Source organism: Gastrolobium bilobum, unplaced genomic scaffold (assembly GCF_033153095.1).
Source record: "Gastrolobium bilobum isolate Gb01-03AN ecotype WA unplaced genomic scaffold, APGP_CSIRO_Gbil_v1 utg66911, whole genome shotgun sequence".
Taxonomy (NCBI): Eukaryota; Viridiplantae; Streptophyta; class Magnoliopsida; order Fabales; family Fabaceae; genus Gastrolobium; species Gastrolobium bilobum.
In genome coordinates, this window is record NW_026897163.1 from 200,526 (window position 1) to 211,340 (window position 10,815).

General features: G+C 32.3%; 1 protein-coding gene across 1 annotated transcript; it reads left to right on the top strand.

Moving 5' to 3' along the window:
- Window positions 1-560: 560 nt before the first annotated feature.
- On the top strand, window positions 561-2,949 carry LOC133304617 (3-ketoacyl-CoA synthase 6-like). Its single transcript, XM_061504661.1, has 2 exons — window positions 561-1,476; window positions 2,317-2,949. The coding sequence occupies exons 1-2, from the start codon at window positions 561-563 to the stop codon at window positions 2,892-2,894; spliced, it is 1,494 nt and encodes a 497-aa protein (XP_061360645.1). The 3' UTR covers window positions 2,895-2,949.
- The last annotated feature ends 7,866 nt before the right edge of the window (window positions 2,950-10,815 follow it).

Consider the following 10,815-nt stretch of genomic DNA (forward strand, 5'->3'; position numbering starts at 1 on the left):
GGTAATCATTCATGTTTTGCAAGAAATGACAAATTTTAAGTTAATGCTATCTAATGATTGGAGACATGGGCTTTGACAATGTGCTAATCCAAAGTATGAGGCCCCATTTGCCAACATATCAAGGGCAGCATAATTCCATGGATGCCATTTATACGTCAATGAATTCATATCCTGTTTTCCAAAAAAAAAATGGAATTCATATCCTATTCATATTTACTGGGTTGGATCCATGAGATATGGTTCACAATTTGGTGTATGTTTTTAGTGTCACTCAGTTGCAAACATGGCTATCTCTTATTTGCCTTTCAAGGTACATTTTAATTATGCTAAGGAACATGAGTACCATAAATAGTAAACAAGGATTTTACCGGTGAAAAAGGGTGTCAAGGTTTAGTTAGAAGAGGAAGGGGAAGTTATGAAAATTAATACCAAGTTAAATGAGCGTTGAGTGATTTAATGTCTTTCATTTAATCCCCTCATCTGCCCCCTTCATTGCATAGGTCCCCTCTAGTCTTTAAAACCTCACCTTGTACCTATCTTGATTCCTCAAAAGTGCTAAGATGCCTCAAATCATGCCCGATTTCTCAAACTCCGTGAAGCTCAAGTATGTGAAACTTGGGTACCAATACTTTGTTAACAACATTATCACCCTCACACTCATACCCATCATGGCTTCCATCTTCATAGAGTTAATACGTTTAGGGCCTGATGAAATTCTCAACCTTTGGAGGAGGTCTCTTCACTTTGATATTGTCCAAATCCTTTGCTCTTCTTTCCTCATCATTTTCATAGCCACTTTCTACTTCATGTCAAAGCCACGCACAATCTACCTTGTTGATTATGCATGCTTCAAGCCACCCGTGGCTTGCCGTGTCCCTTTTGCTACTTTCATGGAACATTCAAGGCTCATACTCAAGAACAACCCAAAGAGTGTGGAGTTTCAAATGAGGATTCTTGAAAGGTCTGGTCTTGGAGAAGAAACAAGCTTGCCTCCTGCAATCCATTACATACCACCTAAACCAACCATGGAAGCTGCAAGAGGTGAAGCTGAGCTTGTTATATCCTCAGCCATGGATTCCTTGTTCGAGAAAACAGGGCTTAAGCCTAAGGACATAGACATTCTTATAGTGAATTGTAGCCTCTTCTCACCAACACCTTCTTTGTCTGCTATGGTGATAAACAAGTACAAGCTCAGAAGCAACATCATGAGCTTTAACCTCTCAGGGATGGGTTGCAGTGCAGGTCTCATCTCCATTGACTTAGCTCGAGATCTTCTTCAAGTTCACCCAAACTCAAATGCTGTGGTTGTGAGCACAGAGATCATCACCCCTAACTATTACCAAGGCAAAGAGAGAGCCATGCTTGTTCCAAACTGTTTATTCAGAATGGGTGGTGCTGCTATTCTCTTATCAAACAGAAAATCGGAACGTTGCCGAGCTAAGTACAGATTGGTCCACGTGGTTCGAACCCATAAAGGTGCCGTCACCAATGCAATTCTCCCAAAATTTAATTATTTGATGAAAACACATAAATCTTTTTTTTTTTTGGTTAATCAACACATAAATCATTTAATTACATCTCTAACATGTTAATACGGGAGAATATTAGTCTTATGTTACATGAGAATAGTTCTCTCATACTATAGAGAGTCCATCATTAAAAAGCAAAAAAGAAAAAGAAATAATAAAGAGTGCTATTTTTGAAATGAGATAACTATATCATGTAAAATGATAGTAATATTTTTCAAATACTATATCTAATTCATTATTCTTTAATACAAAAGCTCTTTATTGCGCTAAAATGCCAACTTGGCAATATAGATCCAATCATTCGGGTTGACTTGTCTAAAACACCATGGGTTCGGTTGAGATTCATGACCCGTGAATCCATTAAAACTCATCCTATATAAGTAAGGGTCAAAACAGAATTGATTCGTTGGGTTGGTTTTTATGTTTTTATTTTATATTTTTAAATATTAATTGAACATTTTTTTAGCTCTCTTTATTCTTTATTTGAAACCTTTTATATCTATAGGGAATATAATTAAAAAAAAAGTACATTTTTAATATGTTGACGAGTTATTTGCTTTCGCCTCTAGTCACATATTATTTTGTGTCGAAATTCAACTCTCTTTTTTATTGTTAGAATGAGGTAATAAGAATTGAATTTTAATCACTTGGTTTATTATCATAACATAGAGGCTCTAATGTTATGTCAATAATTAATTCTTTTAAAAATTTAAAAAACTTAATTTTAAGTGAAGATACGTAAATAATTTTTATTATATATCTAATATATTTTAATTATATGTAATAGGTGGTAATGACAAAGCGTACCATTGTGTGTACGAAGAGGAAGACAAAGAAGGGAAGGTGGGGATTTCACTGTCGAAGGACCTCATGGCCATAGCAGGAGAAGCATTGAAATCGAATATAACAACCATTGGTCCTCTTGTTCTTCCAGCTTCGGAGCAGCTACTCTTCCTTCTAACCCTCATTGGAAGGAAAATCTTCAACCCCAAATGGAAGCCATACATCCCTGACTTCAAACAAGCCTTCGAGCACTTCTGCATCCATGCTGGTGGGCGTGCTGTGATTGATGAGTTGCAGAAGAATCTTCAGCTCTCCGCTGAACACGTTGAAGCTTCAAGGATGACCCTGCACAGGTTCGGGAACACCTCTTCTTCTTCGCTTTGGTATGAATTGAACTACATTGAATCAAAGGGAAGAATGAAGAGAGGTGACAGAATATGGCAGATAGCTTTTGGTAGCGGTTTTAAATGCAACAGTGCCGTTTGGAAGTGCAACAGAACCATTATGACCCCTCTTGATGGGCCTTGGGAAGATTGCATTAATCGCTACCCTGTTCATATTCCTGAGATCGTTAAGCTTTAAGCTCACTGGCAGAAAGAAAAGAAAAGAATATTGCTAAATAAAAAAAAAGGTTCATTGGTGGTTGGTTTACTTTGACTTCAGTTATCTGATATTAAAAAAATAAAAATAAAAAATTTGCGTCTCTCTCATTTGTCTGTCATACTTGTTACTCAAGTTTCCTTGTATTTTTATTTTTTTTGATACACTTGTATTTGTTTTTTTTACCCCAAACAATTACTTGATCTTCTTGTGAATTTGCATAAAAATTAATCCCCATTCGGGCTTCTGTTGCGAAATCGACAAGTATACCGTTCAAGTAATAAAGTGATAAGTAAAGTATCGTTCCCACGAAGATTAATGCACCAAGTACTAATTTAACTATTCTCCTTAAGTTGGAAAATAAAATTGGTTTGATTTGTGAAAGTAATTGAGTGTTTATAATTTAAAAACAGAATTTAAAAAAATAATATTTCAAAATAGAAAATTAAAATCAATTAATTTCCAACGCATGCAAGAAAAGATCAAGAACGTAAGAAAATATTGATAGAAATTTGTAAAAAGGATGTAGCCAGGATGCACTTCACCTCCGATCCTCCCTTATATTCCTATATTGTATTTTATAATTAATTAATTGGTTTGCTCAGACAATTCATTATTTCTCTATAAAATAGTTGAACCCTAATGTCTTAGTGATTTCAACCCTTTAACCCAATTAAAATCCTAATGTTTTAGTAATTCCTCTTGAATCAAGCATTAAGCCAATTAATTATGAGTCTGCAATCTATGTAAGCCTATGTCTAGGTCATGCATAAATTGTTATCCTACCCTTGTCCAGATTAAAACCTCAATATGTCTATTGTGAGCCCTAACCCTCAAAGCCCTATAATTTAGAGTAATCAGTTCTAAACAGGATATGAAAAAATTAACACAGGTAGAATAAAACAAACTAACTAATTAAATTATAAAAACAATAAAGAAAATATAAAGGATTCACATCGGGTCTGTGATCCCAACTACAAAAAAGAAATTAGCCAGACATATCTGGCTTTAACAAATTAAAAGAATTCATAAAAGCAATAAAGAAGAAGAAGAAGAAGGATCAATGATCTTCGTTCTTCAACTCCGTCGGAATCCTGATCTCCAGTGTGAGCCTCCAAGAATTCTCCCTAGCCAAAGATTGTTTGTCTGTGAGGTTTGAGTCTCTATTTATAGAGCTTATGCCTTGCTTAGAAATCTTGATTGAATCTTCATAGAATCTTCAGTAGAATCTCTAATCATATCTTTGATTCAATCCTTCAAATCTTCTCTTTTTTATTTAATGGAAAATTTTCCTTAAAATATTCAACAAAGATTTGATAAGATCTTGAATAATTCAGAAATCCAAAGCAACTCTACTTGATATCTCCAATTTATCTCTTTATTGAGCTGAAATTACTGCAAAATATCAGAAATCTTATGAGAATATTATTGAGAATAAAATAACAATTTAATTATAATTCTCATAACTTTTAATTACTTTTAAATCAATTTCATGCTCTTATTAACCTTTAATATATAATAATTTGGAGACTCATCAAACAATTCCAAGATTTAGACATTGTTGTCCTAAGCAATAAATTAGAATAAACACTATGAAGCAAGAACGTAACCTTGTGAAAAGAGACATATAAAATTCAAGCATAACATTACATCAAAACAAATAATTTAGAGCAGAAGCCCATGAGAGTACTATGCTATGCATGAATGGTTTTCAGTGTTTAGAATTTCACACAAGACTTTTCAGTTTCAAAAAGGAAATTAGAATCTAACTTGAATACCCCTCACTAAGATAAACAATGCACTCATCACTCAAGTGTTTCCATTAGTGTAATAGCACTACCATAGGCTTGATCTTATTCTCAAGTTCCTAAAGACAAGGAACATAGATAACATGCAAAAATTGATAAAAAGGTCTTTTCAGGGTTGTAATGTGACCTGGTTTAGGGGTATGAATATTTGGAAAGTAGCTAATTTTATTGTGTGAGATTGAAACACATTTAAGTCAATTCAAGGCTCAGTCAACTCTCAAACAATATTTCACTACTTCTTCCTTTTAATTCAAGATTTTTATTCCTTTTTCCACCTTTTCAATTCAAGCAGAATTTTTCTTTCACAATTTCTTTTTTTTTTTCTTTTGCACATCTTCTTCTCAGACAGATTTATTTTTCCTTTGAGGTACATTTTCCTTTTTATCACTTAACTTTCAATGGAGCACTTCACTTTAAATTTTCTTTGATCAGTATTTCAATCTCATTTAAGGGTGAGTCAACAGGAATATAAGCTAAGTAATTTATAGGAAATTGAACAAAAATCAGTCTAAGGCTCAAAGGGGCTAGCAATGGAAAATAGATATATATATATATATATATATATATATATATATATATATATATTCTTTTCAGGTGGGCTATTTGGCCAAGTGGTTAACAAGAACAAAAATGTCTTTATCATTTCAACTTGTGCATGCATCACAGAGAAACAGATCAAGTTTTAGAGTATCACTACAGTGAGGCCTCTAAAAAAAATTAACTATATAGGCTCAAACCTCACAGGCTGTGGCTTCAAGCTAGAATCTAATTCCTAATTTCCACATTAAAGCTTTATCTAAAATTTCTCAAAAAGAAAATCACACAAAGGAGCAGTCATATTCTCTAGATAATACTCAATGCAATGTCATGACATAAAAAATTATTTTGAATTCTCACAGTTTTACTTGTGCCTCCTAGAGTTTATTCACATTTATTAACCAATTAAGCTCATGCTATTTTGGAAAAACATTCAGAGACACCTGTACCAGTAGAACAGAAAACTAAAAAGTAAAAAAAAAAAATTCTATTTTTTCAAAGGTTTGAGATATCTCCCCTGAATTTGAAGATTCCTTCTCAGCATGTATATTCCTCAGTCCAAGCATACTATGCTCCTAATTCCCAGATTTAAAACATTGCTGTACTCAGCAACAATACTAAACCAAAGGATTCTGCGGACTAAGAACACACATTTAGATCAAAACAAGATACTGATAATAAGAAAATATCAAAAGGAAGTATCAAATAAGAGTATATATCTGCATACAGTAAAAAAATTAAAATTAAAAAAACAAAAAATAAAAAAATAAAATCTATGAAAAAGAGATGGTGATAAGCAAAAATGTGTGGTGCTAAGTTTCTCATATACTCTTGAACTAATCGATTCTATATAATTTTTTAAATATTTTATAAAAATAAGTGTCAAAATTAAATTATTAAAAAGTTAGGAAATAGATCCCCTCATGTTAAAAAAATATGATATGGTTATATGAAAAAATCACAATCATATAAAGGTAAATCAACAATGATAATTTTATAACTACCTATTTTAATATTTTTTCTCTTTTTTTTACAATTAATCCACTTTTATATAGTTATGATTCCTTATACGACCATGTTATATTTTTTAACATAAGAAGATTCACATCCAAAAAAAATTATTACAATCAACTCATCATTGGCAGCGTGCACTAATTTAAGGTGACTCGTATTTATACAGTTGTTAATAAGGGTGTAAATGAGGCAGACAACCTAACAGGGACTTACGGCCCAGGCTAACTTAGGTCAGACTTGACTTATTGTATATAGTCAAATAGAATAGACTCATACTTTTAAAAAAACCTATTTAGAAAGCATGTCGTATACTTTCTTTTACATGTCGGGCCTATAAACGTATAAGCCTACCAATATCATATTATTTATTTTAAATACAATACATAAAATTATTTTAATGATTTTGAATAATAAAATAATATTAATTTTTTTTTTAATTATTAAATGTCTAATAGGCTTAAACACGCTAATATGCCTAGGTCAATTTTTTTTTAAGTATAGGTTAGATTAGATTTATAATTTGAATCTACACAAGACTAACAGACTAGGCTATGCCTAAAATATTTTACACTTATTTAAACCAAAGTCCAGTCGAGCCTATTTATATTCCTAGTGTCAAATTATCGTTTTCTTTTGCTACGGACCTACGGTTATCTTCAATTGCTTCGTCACTTTAGTAGTGCGTGTAGGTTTTGCTAAGAGGACTGATAAGTTCATAAAATGTGACTTAAAACACATAATTGCTGACAATAAAATGTAGAAAAAAGAATACATTGTGTTATTTTTAACCCTATTTACATTAAAGCTTATATGTGGATATGTTGAAGTAATAGATTCTATTTTGACAATACAGGCTAACAAATCAAGGTTAAAAATTGATTTCCCAAGGTAAAGAAAAAGATGAGCTGAAGTGGGCCTTAAATTGCAAATCAAAAATCAGCCCAAAATAACAATGTGGAGGGCAATATTGGAAAAATTGCGATTTGGGGAAGGCAGAAGCATAAAAGAAAAGAAAAAGGGTGAGAGAAGGGTATCATATTTGAGGTCCTATTTCTCTTCGTCAAGCCCTCTTCAAACCCTAACCATCTCTTAACTACAGATCTCCATTTTCCTTTAAAAAGAAAAAGAAAAATGCCAAACACTACCCATAACTGATTGAGTGAGCTAGAGTTTGTTAGGATTGTTAGCTGAAGCATTTTTTTGAGTATGGTTGCTACCTTTGCAAGGGAATCACACGATTGGGAGGAGCGTGTAGCACGTGCCAGTTGATGCAAGGGTCACAAGGCTTTCACATGCAAAAGAAGCAGATATAAAAGAAGGAAGAATGTCACTGTAGGGAGTTTTCTTCTTCCTCTTTTTATTCTTGTTGAGAATTTTTTTTCTGAGAAGTCTGATTTTATTTTTTCTGAGCACTATAGCAGAGCTATTTGTGGTTATAGCTTATGCATAGTAATTTCTAGTTGAGTTGTAATTTTCTTTTAATTTTCGTTTGCTGTTTTGTAGCTCAACCCTTATGGGTATGAGCTAAACCTTTAAAGGTTGGGTCTAGATTACCCGAACCTCAGTGTTGAATTCTTGCTAACTACTGTTGTTCAATTTTAATTCTCAGTTGTTTAATGCCATGCTTGTTATTTAAACATTTTGCATTGAGGTCTGATGTTAGATGTTGTATTAGAAAGTAGTTATCGAGAGGTGACTAATTCTGGAAAATGCATTAAGCACATAGGCTTGAATGAGATATCTTTCAAGGGCTGTCACTTAGAGATGAGGGCAGCCACCATGTAACTTTAGACTTGAAATATAAGAATCCTCACTGCATTTAGCACATACATGTGTGAATGAAGGTTGTGGATAAAATGATTTTAAGAGATTAAAATTAACAAAAGTGATCCGTTAACTGGGAATTAAAATCAAGCAATATGTAATTAGCATTTCTTCCAATGCTAATTACAATTTAGAATTTTCACCAAATCTATTTTTCTAAAGATTTTCTCCAACTCATTTCTTTTTTTCTCTGATTTAGAATTTACTCTTCTTTCTGTTTTTACAATTTTTTTTATAAAAAGTTTTTACATCAAATCTTAGACAAAACATTTCTTAAATTGATTTCCTACTGTTTTTTATCCTTTAGCTCAAGAAATTGATTCAGAAAATTCTAAAATAAAAATAGTATCGTACTCAGTGCTATTTCAGAGTAGTTTTGTGTTTATTTTTATTATTTAGAAATTCAATTTTAAGCAATTGCACTTTATGCCTTTGAACTTTTCGCCAAAAGATTATTATAGGAATAATAATTAAAACTTAAAGATCCTATATTACTTGTGATTACATATACTTACACAATTCTTGCATAAACGTTTAGCAAGGGGAACAGGGACCGTGATTGCTACTTTATTTTTAAACGTCTTTTCGGTTTCCGATTAATTGAGATTTTATTCAATTTAGAAATTTTTGCTTGTAAGTATACCACATCAAACTTCTGCCTCAATTTCAAACAGCGTAACATGACGGGACATGGCTCACGTGATTTTCTTAAACGAAAAATCATTATCATTGCTAAGAATTTGGACATAGCTCGCGTGATTTGGCGTGAACCTGTATAAAAACTGTATGTCAAGTTCTCTAATCCTTGAATTTTAAGTTATCAAATCTGATTTTTGGTTTAAGAAAATCAAGTTCTTCTTAAATGCACTCTTAACAACTTAAAGTTATAAATAATTTTAAGGAAAAATATGTATTATTTTAAATGGTGTAAAATTGTATAACTTTAAGTGAGAGAAAGAGATAAATCAAGAAGAAGAGAGTGAAATGACACAAATTATATTATTTAAAAGGACAAATATTTCTCCAATAATTTTCTCAGGTAGTGTTTGGTTGAGGATTTTCAAAAAATTTCCTATGCATCTGAGTGTGGGGAAGAGTGATGTCCATGTTTGGTATAGAGTTTTTAAGTATTTTCTCATCTCTTTTATTTGCATAGCTTTTTCGAAATGTTTGTAAAAAGCAAGGAAAAGTTACTGTTACAAAAGACATATTGAAGGTGGTATTTTGTTGTTAACCGGCTAAATGCAAGATGGACAACTAAATATAGACCAACTTACCCTCGTCGGCGAAGAAAGACAAACAGTTTACTTTTATTGATGCGGTTATTAAAGCTAAACAGTTTACTTGATAATATGACCAACGTACCTCTGCAACGAAAATTGATGAAGGAGGAAATAAAGGAGGCAAGCAGAGGCAAATTCTGAGCTTGCTAAGAAAAAAGCTATGTGGGAAAAGGTGGCGGAGGTGGAGGCCACCAAGGCTGTTGCACCGAGAGAAGCAGAGTTGCAGGGAGAAGTTGAAAAAATGAATGCTATGACAAGAACAGAGAAGCTCAAAGCTGAGTTCCTCAGCAAAGCAAGCGTTGAGTACAAAACCAGAGTTTGTTGATTTTTAAAAAATCAGGGTTATTTTCGTAAAATCAACTTTTTTTTCTATTTATATTTTATCCTAAACCAAATATAAACTTTATAAATCTTATTTAATTTGTCCAGTAAATTTTTTTTCAACCAAACAACTTTTTTAATATTTTCTTACCAAACTCACTTTCCAACCATTTTCCTATCAATTACGTTTCCTTAATATTCAAAAATTTCTCCTCAACTAAACGCTCCCTCAATGTCTTTTTGCAACAAACTCGGTTTCCTGACTCAAATTTCGCAAACTAAATTTCATTTTTACCAATAATTATTGAGGTATGTTTTTTTCCTATTGCTAGAGAAAAACATATCTGCAGAAACACAAAAAATTGTGCCATCTTTATTTTTTAAAAAAAGTGATTGGATCCACAGTATTTTTGTATCTTCGGCAGCGAAATTTTTAAGATGCTACGATCGCATCACTCAACCATTGCGACGGACCAATCCAATTGGGAGAGAGAATGCGCTGGAAACAAATAAATTTTAATCTATGTGTATTTTTTTTAATGAAAGTAACACGACCGAACGAGGCATTTTTTTTAAGTAATCCTAATTACTTCTTTGAGGCAAATCAAAATCCTATGATATTTTCACTAGTTCGACTCTTTGAGCTGCTTATGAAACTAATTCAGAGTTCGGGTGTGAGTCCAATGATTACAGTACTTATGCCCCTCTTCAGATGGTGTTAGTGAGATTCGAACCGAGATTCTCTCCCACCATTCTATTCCCGTACTACCAACTGAAACACCACACTTGGTTCGACCGAGGCATTTTAATGTCTACTGTTATTGGATAATCAATTACCTCATAATTATTTGTTCAAGATATAAATAATGTTTTTTCTCTTTATTTAAAGGTCTCTTGTTAAACGGCGTGAAACATGGTTGTGTACCTAACTTTGAATCTACTCAACCCCAAGTCGTGTGAAATGAGAAAAGTTTATAATATGGTTCTATTTTGGGGTCAAAGTTCAAAATTGAGTAACAAAATTCAACTCTTTTTTTTTTGTCTTATTTCAACTAAAAAAATTAACAAACGCAATAATTAATTTATGATATTTTAATAAAAAATAATTAAATGCAA